General features: G+C 38.7%; 2 protein-coding genes across 4 annotated transcripts in view; one reads left to right on the plus strand and one right to left on the minus strand.

Moving 5' to 3' along the window:
- On the minus strand, positions 1-2,730 carry LOC122651968 (pentatricopeptide repeat-containing protein At3g26782, mitochondrial-like). Of its 2 annotated transcripts, XM_043845558.1 has the most exons (3): positions 2,592-2,730; positions 884-2,552; positions 1-799 (listed from the first exon to the last, which is right to left on the minus strand). In XM_043845558.1, the coding sequence occupies exons 1-3, from the start codon at positions 2,694-2,696 to the stop codon at positions 447-449; spliced, it is 2,127 nt and encodes a 708-aa protein (XP_043701493.1). In that variant the 5' UTR covers positions 2,697-2,730; the 3' UTR covers positions 1-446. The 2 variants fall into 2 exon arrangements, with proteins under 2 accessions (XP_043701493.1, XP_043701492.1); XM_043845557.1 differs by having other exon boundaries at positions 1-2,552.
- The window catches only part of LOC122651969 (chaperone protein DnaJ-like), a 27,240-nt gene continuing 17,749 nt past the window's right edge, over positions 2,581-12,071 (plus strand). For both annotated transcript variants that reach the window (XM_043845559.1, XM_043845560.1), the window contains exons 1-6: positions 2,581-2,591; positions 3,893-4,272; positions 4,815-4,883; positions 5,792-5,884; positions 6,400-6,521; positions 10,229-10,424. In XM_043845559.1, coding sequence (XP_043701494.1) covers positions 3,985-4,272; positions 4,815-4,883; positions 5,792-5,884; positions 6,400-6,521; positions 10,229-10,424 — 768 coding nt within the window. In that variant the 5' untranslated portion in view covers positions 2,581-2,591; positions 3,893-3,984. The remainder of the gene's footprint in view (positions 2,592-3,892; positions 4,273-4,814; positions 4,884-5,791; positions 5,885-6,399; positions 6,522-10,228; positions 10,425-12,071) is intronic.

The raw sequence follows: 12,071 nt of genomic DNA on the forward strand, positions 1-12,071 counted from the left end.
GAGGTATAAATTCCTGGTGCAACAGCCAGACCAGCACATTATTATATATATTTTTTCTTTCTCTTGACCACCCAAATGTTTGGTATCCTCAACAAGAACCTAAACAATGACATTAAACAAGTAGTTATACAACAGTATGAGACTTGCAACTATGTTAGTGAAGAACTCGAATGACAGATTGGTGTTCTCATTAATCCCCTCCAGATTAAGGGTAACAGACATTTTCCATGGCATAGGACAGGAACATCTTTGGTGATATCCTTTTTCCATTCTGAATAGGAGTTTTTTGAAGGACCGCTCTACTCAATAGGGAGGTAACCCACTACCAAGTAGGTGTACAAGACTGTTTAATCATGTGAGAGAGAAGTTCTTGACTCAAAAAAATAAATAAATAAAAAACCAACAACATTGTGAGATGTCAAAGCCAACCTGTCACTCGATGCAGCTCACCAATAATCCTTGCATGAGCAGGACCCAGTTTCAAAGTGATGGAATCGATTTGCATCTCTAACAATAATCTTCCTCTGATAAACATGTGAGATAAATTTGAATGCTGAATGACAATCATTGCAGACCCTGAGGTTCTTAGTGACTTGTATAGGCATTCCAGGGTCGATATTCATAATTCCAAAAGCAACAGCAAGCTTTTCACTGTGGTAGTTGAGGATATGCTCCTTGTCTTCCTGTTCTACGTCGTGGAGAACACATGATAGGTCTGACACATAACCCACCATTTTCATCTCAACCATTAAGTGCTCCACTTTCCTGTACACCTCCCAAAATTGTGGATGAGACTGATCTGCAGTATGGAATCCATGAACTTCTCCACAAAATTCAATAACACTGAAGGCTGCAGGTTTCTTTAGTCCCTTATCCTTCATATCTTGTCTCAGCTTCCCGACTTCTTGCCATTTGCATGATGCTGCATATATATTCGACATCAGCACATAGTATCCAGAATGGTCTGGCTCAAGGTGGAACAGATTCTTAGCTGCAAATTCCCCCAACTCGGTGTTCCCATGGATCCTACAAGCCAAAAGTAGCGCTCCCCACACCCCATCATTTGGCTCCATTGGCATTTCTTTTATCAGACCAAGAGCTTCTTGCAACAGTCCAGCTCTCCCAAGCATATCGACCATGCAGGCATAGTGTTTCACCTCAGGGGTCACAGAAAGTACTTTCATGTCTTCCAAACACTTCCTACCCTCATTGACAAGGCCTGCATGACTACAGGCAGAAAGAATAGACATGAAAGTGATGTGGTTTGGTAGAATGCCTTCCTCAAGCATCTGTGAGTAGAGATCAAGTGCTTCTTTGCCATACCCATGGACGCCATACCCTGCAATCATCGCATTCCAGGAACTAACGTTTCTTTGGCTCAAGGAACTGTTATTAAACATGTGAACGGCAGAGTCCAAGTCTCCACACTTAGCATACATATCAATTATGGCATTCCACAGTGTTGTATCAATGGCCGTTCTGCTATTGATGATGAAACCATGGAGCTTCCTTCCAAGGCTCAAAGACCCCAGGTAAGCACAGGCAGAGACTGCAATTAATGCGGTAACTGGATTGGGTTTCACCCCATAAACCTGCATTTTATCAAAAAGTAACAGAGCTTCACTCGCTCGTCCATTCTGGGTATAACCTGAAAGCATTGAATTCCATGAGATACCATCTCTTTCCTCCATAAGATCGAAAACCAGACGTGCCTCTTCGAGGTGACCACACCTTGCGTACATGGCTATGATCGAGTTTCCCACAAACACATCGTCAAGAAATTCTTTCCGGATGACATGGGCATGAACCGATTGAGCCTTCCTGCCATCTCCTAACTGAGAAATGGCTGAAGCAACACTCACCACTGTGACTGAATCCGGGGCAAGTCCCTCTTCCTGCATCTCTCGGAACAAAATTAACGATTCTTCGGGACGCTCCGATTGTTCATAAGCCGTTATCATGGCAGTCCAGCAGACAAGGTCCCTATTCGACATTGTATCAAACACCCTACGTCCATCATCCGTTTCACCACATTTGGCATACATACCCACCAGAGCGGCTTCGAAAAATAAATCCGACTCAAACCCGGTCTTTATGGCATCGACATGAATCAATCGACCCTCAAGAGACAGTGACTTTGACGCGCATGACTTGAGAACGAAGGGGAAGGTGTAGTTATTGGGTCCGATACCCATTTTGCGCATAAGTGAATAGAGCTCGAGCGCTTCTGTGAAGTGGCCGCCATTGGCATAGGCTCGAATCATGGAGTTCCATAAGAATGATTTGGTTTCGGAAATCCCATCAAACAGGAATCGGGCGCTTCCCGGGTCGTCGAACAGAGAGTATTTGATAATGATCTGGGCACTCAAATGGGGGGTTTCCCTGATGAAACCGGTAGTAGAGAGGGAAGCGTGAATCTGCTTGAGTGAATCCAAGCAACAACAGGACTGAAGAAGACGATCGTAGAAGGCTAAGCATTCTTGCCGCCCAAAATTGGTCGCAGTCGTGGTGGTTATGGAACTGGAAGCGATGGATGTGATTGTTGATGAGAGTGAAGCACAACAACAGAGGTAAAACGAGGAGAGCGAGAGGTAAAAAGGATTGTAATGAGAGTGGTTATCCGTTGCATATCTAATTCTTCTTCTACGCCAAGTTGAGGTTGACAGAGGCAAACAACCTAAACGTTGAGGACGCATTCCCTTTGAATCTCATTTTTCTGTTACATCCCCAACAATGACCACTCCATACAAACCCTAGAAGTGATGGAACCAGGGAACCATCCTTTCTATTGCAATTTGCAAGGCTGTGCCGAGCACATTCAGTTCCCCGTAGTTCAATTTCCTCCCTCTTCGTTCCTATCATTTGAACGAGGCAGCATGTACTTTTGAAATAGGTATTAACCCAAGGGTGTCAATCGGTTCGGTATCGGTTACTTGGTTCGATTTAAGAATCAAAATGTAATCGAACTGAAAATAGAAATACATTTTCAAAACTAAAACCGAATCGATTCGGTTCAATTTGATTCATATTCGATTTAAGTGCTATTTTAAATGTTTGGATCAACTTTTTTATATTTTCATCAATAAAAGACCCTTATTCGTGACGAGGCCTAGGGAAGTTGAAGGTCCTGAGTTCGACTCTGCCTCCCCCCTTGGGGCCACCCGTTTGAGAAGAAATTCCCTGATGAACATGGGGGCCCCAATATCTCTTAGTTCGTGTGTGTTGCAGGATCATACACGAGCCCTGGGGGAATTAATCGGCCAAAGGCCGGATACCTCCAGTTAAAAAAAAAAAAAATTCCTTATTCGTTAAGATCATAGTCCACCAAACTTTTCCAAACACTTAAATGGAAAATAATTTATTATTTACACCAGAATAAAAAGGTAAAAAAGAATATAATTTTGTACGGATTTCTTATTCGATTTTAGATAATTTGATTCGATTTAATAGTTTTAGGCATTGAAATTGAAACCAAATCGAACCTAAAAAAAATTATAGCTTTTCGGTTCGATTCAGCTCAAAGGAGAGGAGCCGAATCCGATATGCTTTAATATAGAAACCGTTCGATCAAGAAGTCATAGGCAAATCACAAAAATTTGAGGGTTTAGATCACTTTTAATTATTTTGATTTCCCGACAAAACTCCCTCAGCTGAGGTCTTATTTTCTAGATTCAACACGTGTTCACAATTCGTTGACATCAGCATCATAGCCTCATAGGAGAGCCAATTGCAGCCACGTGTCGACCTCTGATGCCGCACCGGACGTCTTCCAGCGCACACCGCGCCGTAGAGGAGCCAAATCCAGCCAATTGTCCATCGCGGTTCATCCATTACAATTCCTTCCGGTTTCCTGCTCATCATCAAAGATTCCAAACCACAACGGTATTCAGAGAGAGAGCATGAACCCAAACTGTCATCCGATCATCAAATGTCAGCTCTTCTTCTCTTAGAGCAAACAACAAACAGCTTCAGTCCTGCGAGTCAATGGCGCTCGCTCTCTCATTCTCCGCTACCCCTGGTTCTCTTAGAGTCTGCACTGAGCGTGGGCAACTTTTCCACCTCGGCTCTTTTTTCCTGGACGGTGACAAGAGTCTCAGGAACGGCCGTCTATCCCTTTCCCTCTCCTCTCCACAATTTAATAAGAAGAGGCTCTCGAGTAAGCGTTTGTCGACTGTAATTACCGCCGCTGCAAACTATTACTCCACTCTGGGGGTTCCTAAGTCTGCAAGCAGCAAAGAAATCAAGGCTGCTTACCGAAAGTTGGCACGCCAGGTAAGGGGATGAACTCATTAGGGTCTTTCTTTCCTTTTAAATGAATCTATTCATAGTATTGAAGCAAAGATTTTCTTTTATCTTCTGATTGGGTAGAGGGTAAGCTGGAGTTTGGTTGGGCACGCCAAAATGTTTAATATAAACATAAACTTACATACTGTAATAAATTATGAACCCCTATTGCCTTCAAGAAGGATAATTGTAAGATTGTAGAGGAAATCTATTAAACACAGCAGAATTTATAATATCAAATGCCCATTATTCTTTTGGTTGTTTTCATTTCACCAATCTTGTCATGATTGCAAATAACAAGAATTTCAAAATTATAACTTAATCAAATTAAAGACAAAACTTGCTGCATTTTAGTAAAACTCTGTGAACAAATTGAAGACACTTGTTTAGGTTTTCTTGCTTGTTCAACTTCAAATTCTATTGTACATGTATCCTTTTTAGTGTTAAAGGCGTGCATCCTTTTAATTAGCCTATTTTCATTTTATTTTTTAAACACTTGCTAATTTTTTCATGTTCTTTATGTTTTAAAGTACCACCCTGATGTCAACAAGCAACCTGGAGCAACTGAAAAATTTAAGGAGATTAGCACTGCATATGAGGTTTGTCTTATTCAGTTGATTATGATCCTTTATCTTGATTTTCTTCATCTTTGAATTTCTTCTTGGCTGTACAGTTAGTAGGAAATATTATGGCTTAATTTTTTAGCTGTGTGAATATTGTTATGGCCTATTTTGTTTACAAATTTTCAACGAAAGGTTCGTGAGAACCAAGAAAGAGCTGCCATTTTGAAAAACTGAGTCATTCTTTCATTCCTTGCAGAATTCAATTTTGTATTGATCCGTGTTTTCATATTTTTCTTACATCAAAGCATCCTGGGCAATCTAGAGTACCTATTTTCTATTTACCAGATCATGACTAGTCTCCTTGATCCACAGTCTGGATTAATCACAGTCCACAACCATACACAGAATTCCACCCCCAAAAAGTGTGTGCATATAGAAAAATATCAGAAATAAAATTAAGTTTATGATGATTTATCTTTGAGGTAAGCTTGATGATCTGCCTTAGCTAACCTACTAGGACTCCTAATTACATCTTTAGTTCATAGGTACCTGTACAAGAGGAACCAATTGAATAACTGAAAACATAAAGTACTCCCACTTCACTCTAAAGAAAGCTAGGAGAAGTATCTCCTATGCTTCTAGCATAACTGCACCCTAGGGAAACCTTCGTAGGACTGTCCCACTAACAAGTAGGTTCCACTGGACTCCTTGAGCTATAAATAATGGGCTGCGAAGTGGTCTTTGTCCCAAGGCTAAGATGCGTTGGCTAATGTGCCTACTGATATGCTCTACATCAATATTCACACGTTTTGGCATCTCATAAAGATTTGCAGAACTTACTTCTGTCAGAAACCTTGTTTGTATTTGCACTTGATGCACACTATCTCATTTAACTAGGCATTTTGTCATAGTACATTTGGCGTTCTAAAGTATCAGATTGTCAGGTGCTATCAGATGACAAAAAGAGGGCTATGTATGATCAATATGGTGAAGCTGGAGTTAAGAGTTCTGTAGGGGGACCGGCTGGAGCTTATACGGTATTGTACAGGATCTTTATTTATCTTTTTATGTTTTATCTTAAATATTATGAATATTTTTGTAAGAGTAGGATGTTTTATTAGTACTATGATAGCATTCATCTTCATCTGTAAAGGTTCAGAGCATTATGATCTTGTTCTTGAAGATCATGGGCTACACTGCTAATCACTTTTGTTTTCAGACCACTCCTGATGTGTTGTTCACCTGTGGCCATTAGAGGTTGTTTTGTTTTTGTGTGCTGTTTTATTTTTTTATTTTTTTAAATATGGATATGCTCTTTTAGACTTTTAGTTATTTCTCTATCCAATTTAAAATAGTAATAGGGTGGTGGGGCGATTAAGACTTAAGAAGAAAGTTTGAGTTTCCATTGTATGGTGCATCCAAGCAGGCCTTTACTTTAGCAGTTAAAACATCTCAGTATGATGTTATGAGCTTGCATGTCAACATATTAGAGCTGTTCTAGTTTTTATTTATTTATTTATTTAAGCTAATACCATATTTGTCATCTTCACAGACTAATCCTTTTGACCTATTCGAGACTTTCTTTGGAGCAAGTATGGGAAATTTTCCTGGTATGGACCAGACTGGATTTAGAACGCGTGGTCGCACTACTGTTATTAAGGGTGAAGATATACGGTGAGTTGACACTTAACTGGAAATATTTAAAGTTAGCTATTGAGCCACTCTTTTAGTGGTGTCTTTCTGGCAAATTCTGGAAACAATTCTGCTACTTTTATGATGAAAAATTGGACTGCTTTGACTCACATGGACATAGAGTAACATTAGTTAAAGTGACAATGAACATGATGCTGACAGATATTTACCAAAAAGCAGGTAGATATTTGCCCAAGAAAAAAGGTCTGCTTGGACAATTATTGGAGAGAATTAAAAAAAGGAAAAAGAAAAAGAGGAATGTGTTACATTGAACTTGCTATTACATGACAGTTTCGTAAAGGCTTAATCAATTTGTCTTCATTATATTGTGATTATTTTGATTGTGTACGGAACAATGTATGTTTTGTTGTTTAATTGAGTGTAATTGGGATCTTGGGATAATGCTTACTTACCAATGGGAGTCAGTCATATTTTCTGGGAAAGTAGTTGGTAGTATGACATAAGGATGGTTTAGCATTTTCCCATTCGCTATTTACATGTCAAGCTATTTGTATATGACATGTTTGATTTTGTAACAATGCTTAATATGTTTACTGTTGATTTATAGTGAGAAATAAACTCCATAGATAGTTACTTTAGTTCTTTCTGTTTTCTTTTTTATTTTACTTTTAATCTTGAAATTGAATTATATTAATCTGTTGTCATTTGAGGTAGTTATTTTCATCTTTGGGGTATATTCTTGTCTTCTTTTTGGTTTTCTTGGTTGAGTTAAATTGACTTCTTGTGCTCTTCTGAAAATAGTAGAGTTCTGTGATGATGTCAAACACTTGTCTGATGCAAACAACATTGTCCATTGGACAGAAGAAAGTCAAGAGAACATGACTATTTGTATCCAATGAAGTAGGATTAAAAAGAGAAGGTATATGGAAGCGAGTAGATAATATGAGACATGGAAAAGGGGGAAACCGTAAAGGTACGTGGAAGCGAGTAGATAATATTTCTTTAATAAAATATTGTTATTGATCAGAAAGGGGAAACCATACTAGTTAGATTTGATGATTTGTTTTACAAATTGATATTTCTGAAAAAATAAAAGAAAAAATTTTCCATGTCTCATATTCATGGTTGATATATGGTGAAAGGTTAAGCAATAGCGCTATTATAGCCCATCCCTCCTAGAAGGAAACTAGGTATCTGAGAGGCATTCCTTTCAAGATAGGGTCTACTTCTGTCTAATGAGAGATGCTGACCGCAATCATCTGCGAACTACTGCTCTGAATTAAATTCATCTGTGAAAAGAAGTTGTGTTCTTCCAAGGGCACCACAATGTAGGATGCCTGGTGGCTGGTGTGGCCTGCCAGAGCATGGTTCGAGAATTTGGTTTCGGTACTGGTTTTGCCCAGCCAAAAAACCGAGTTGGACTGAGATCTCGGCGAGTTGGTGCATTTTTTTTTTAACTCGGTTGATGGTTTCGGTGGGTTTTGACCTAGTTTGGTCATAAAACTTGGTATACAGCCTATTTTGGGCCATTTAAACATAATGACACTATAAGATGTCCAAAATCAAAGTCTAAATAAGAGTTTGACTTCGTACCCTAGTTTGGTAGTCTACGACGTACTAATAGGCCCTATTCTACAAAGAATTTAGTTATAGAAAGAAAATAAAGTATACAATTAGGTAAAATAACTTAAATAAGCATTAGAAATGTAAAAGTGTAAAATACATCAATCTTAACATATACCTCTATCATTCCAAGCCATAATGCCGAATCAAGTTAGCCTCTGAATGTGGCACACAGGATTCCCATGTCATAGTGCTGCTTCTTCAAACTTCTTTAGATTTGTTGTAGATCTTTCAAATTCGATGTTTGATGAAGCTTCTCACGCATTCCGATGATTTTTTTTGTCGAAAATGGGCTTAAAACCATGGAAGGAGTGTTTTCTGGAGGTGTTCTGCTGAGATCAGCGAGACTAGCCAGATCTCGATCTGGTCTCAGTCGAGATAGGTAAGTATTGTGTTTAAGTGAACCGTGATCTCAGCCATAGTTGTCACGGCGTCACGGCGATCCAAGTCGGTGGAGGGGTGTCACGTCGATATATCGACATGTCGCCCGCCATGGCGTTGCCATGGCGAGCATGTCGACCATGTTTTATTTTTTATTTTCTCTATTTTTAATGTGTTAATAGATGTATACTCAAGCCATGTTTTATTTTTTCTCTATTGTTTCTCAAGTTTTAAGAAGAAAATTCAGAAATCGAAGAAGAAATCGAAGAGGGAAAGAAGAAATCGAAAGAAATCGAAGAGGGAAAGAAGACAGGAAGAAGAAATCAAGAGGGAAAGAAGACAGGAAGAAGAAATGAAGAAGAAATGAAAGAAATTGAAGAGGGAAAGAAGAAATCGAAGAGGAAGAAGAAATCGAAGACAGGAAGAAGAAATCGAAGAGGGAAAGAGAGTCGAGAAGAAATCAAAGAGGGTCGCCATGGCGTGGTCGCCATGCAGCCCTCTCCAGCGCCAGGACGCCATGGCGACGCCATGACAACTATGATCTCAGCTGAGATAATGTAAACTTCCCATTTCGCTTGGTATCTCGTCTCGCCTTTCCAAAAAAGCGAGATATAAGCGCCGAGTTCTTGTTCCATGTGCCAGAGAAGTTTTGCCCTCTTAGCAAAGGATCAAAGGACCAAAACCTGAAAGCCTGCACAATATCCGTACAATCCACTCAAAGCATCCATCAAGAAATGGCTCCAGACTTTTATAGTATAAGAGTAAAAGAGTAACATACAGCCAATGGATTGCCTTACCAGTGTTTGCATAATATCTTTTTGTATAAAGAACTTTTGATGAATTATTTGAAGAAATAAAACATAGAAAAGTGATCATTAAAGCCCTTCTGGATGGGTGAGCCGTTTGTGGTGATCTTTCAAGAAATGTAAGATGCTATTCGCATCCAGACATGGGCCTTTCATCTGAGTTCACAAAGAGCTTTATATGTCAGTCATCTATTTAAATCTCTTCTGTCCGTTGTGAAGGATCCTAAGTTATTCCATTCTTCGAGGAAAATGAAAAAGTGCAACCCTGTCTTGATCTGTCAAAAGCACAATTTATCTTGTGTACTGTTCCATGAACCCTCATCTTGATTTCCCATTCGCTTGAACTTTTTTTCAGGGATATCTCTCTCCCTCTCTCTCCTTAATTTCATCATATGAAGAATCTAGCGTCAGACCTTTTTTTTTCTCTCCAAAGTCCAAACATGATGCATGCATCTCCATCTTCATTCATGCCCTGGGATGAGATCTTCTTTGCTCCCTAATTTCGTCAATTAAATGAGGAAGCTTCCAAGAGCACGACTAATTCATTGAATGTGTGTGGGCACATCTGTTGGGAAAAGGTTGAGTTTGTTGTTGTTGTGTGGTCACTTCTGTATTTGTGTAGTGCTTGGAGAGACTCTCTATTATGGTTTAAGTTCACCTAAAGATTAATGAATAGAGGATGTATGTGTTTTTGATGCAGTCTTTGGACATTTTCTTACCGTTGTTGCCCTTTGATGATTCAGCTTCTGTTGCAAAATTAGCTCTTCATGCTTCTCAACTGTATTCTGATTATCTGATAATGATCATTGTATGCAGTCACTCTTATGCATACTGAAGTGACCTCTCTATTACTGCTATACAAATATTTAATGTTATAAAAACACATTACAATTGACTCAATTTCCCAAAGTGTTTCAGTTATGACATGACTTTGAATTTTTCTGAGGCTATCTTTGGAACTGAAAAAGAGTTCAAGCTTTCTCATCTGGAAAAATGTGAAGTTTGTGCTGGTACTGGAGCCAAGGTAGGATCCAAGATGAGAATATGTTCAACATGTGGTGGCCAAGGTCAAGTTATCCGGGCCGAACAAACACCTTTTGGTTTATTTTCCCAGGTAAGTCATTTTCCAGTGGCTAAAACAACTAATTTGGTGAATACGTTTCCAAGAGTGAACTTCTGTTTCCTTTGTGCAATTATGTTATTGCATTTTGGAACTACCGTCACATTGAAATGGAGACAGAGGAAGGCTCCTACACTAAATTGATTTTGGCCCGCCTCATGCAATTATTTTTCAGTTATTGCCATCTAGTCCTTTTTGTCTTTGTCGTTTCCTTTGCTTCATCTCTCATACAGAGCTAAGAAAAAGAAAAAACTTTCATTTTGTCTTCTATTGATATCAGAAGATACTGGAGGATGTTTTTGTTCAGTGTCCAGTCTACATTTTTTGTATGATTTTCATTCTTGAGGCTAGGTAACGTATAAAATTGTCAACTTATCTTATCCCTCCTTCCCTCAAAAAGATATTACCATTGAATGTTCTGGATCAGATCCATTGCCGAAATTTTGGAAATGTCGGTGATTTCGACTAGGCCGAGACGAAACAACAGGTGAATGAAGGAATCGGCACTGTTTCGTTCAGAATTTCAGTCATTTTGGTTATGTTTACATTGTCGACAAAGATGCACTGTTTCAGCAAAAAATTCGGTCATTGCGGCCGTTTGCCCTCCGAAATGGCCAACTGAAACTCATGACAGAACATGCATTGTTTCGGCGAAATTTCGGTCATTTCGATCAGGCCGAAACAAGACTGAATTTGAACTATGATCAGATCATGAATCCTATTGTGGACTATAAGAGTTATTCTGATATTCTACAAATTCTATGAGAAATATGAAATAAGTCTCAGAATAATAGGGAAATAATTTTCACTTCTTTCTTATCCATCTCTACCGCATAAGCAGTTACGATCAACACCTTTACCCCTCATACTCTTAACCAACATATATTATCGTCCTAGGTCAGTTAACATAAATTTATTACATACTCTACAATCAAGTACAATTACTCTCCCAGATCCTGCAGTAACGGGAGCATCGTGCTCTGGGTTGCCCTTTTTTTTGTTTTTAATTTTCTCTTACAACTTTGACACTGTTTTGCTATCACAATTTTTCTGCTCAAAAAAGTGGAAAAAAGTTCAACACACAAGAGCGGTAAAGTCGCAAATTTGGTTTAGACAATCTAAACTTTTCTCTGCTTTTCCCTGCAGAAAATAGGTAGCTGTAGTTTGACTAATTTGTACCTATTCGACCGCTACTGAATGCAAAAGAGAAATAAATGTGTAAAATTTTTGCTTAAAGAAAAGGCAAAGTTTAGCCTTTTGGAAGGTGGCCTTTTGCTTGTCAAAACCTGAGATCTCTTCAATCTTGTAAGAAAGGTTTTGAAGAGCAAAAATAGCAGTATATTTTGTACCACATTTTTCTTTGAGAGAGGAAATTAAAAATATTATTGTAAGGTACAGAACTTAGCCGAATTGATTTAACTTGAATTGCAGATTCAATTGAACTCAGAAGATTCATTAATTGGATTTTGAGATCCAAAATAATCCCCATATATTATTTGACAAAAGGCTCCCATGGTTAAGATTCTATTGGAATGTGCCTGGGATTCACATATTGGATTGCATATTGTAGGATTTTAACTGCATTTTACATCATATTTGTTTTTTGTATTTTGACATCATTTTTTTACAGTTATTATCACT

Source organism: Telopea speciosissima, chromosome 2, assembly GCF_018873765.1.
Source record: "Telopea speciosissima isolate NSW1024214 ecotype Mountain lineage chromosome 2, Tspe_v1, whole genome shotgun sequence".
In the NCBI taxonomy this organism is placed as follows: domain Eukaryota; kingdom Viridiplantae; phylum Streptophyta; class Magnoliopsida; order Proteales; family Proteaceae; genus Telopea; species Telopea speciosissima.

Bases quoted from the DNA above. Each gene is read 5' to 3' on its own strand.
- LOC122651968 (XM_043845557.1), bottom strand. From the start codon at position 2,696: ATGCGTCCTCAACGTTTAGGTTGTTTGCCTCTGTCAACCTCAACTTGG. The intron at 2,553-2,591 runs CTCTCGCTCTCC...TGTTGTGCTTCA, and splicing joins CTCATTACAATCCTTTTTAC to CTCTCATCAACAATCACATC.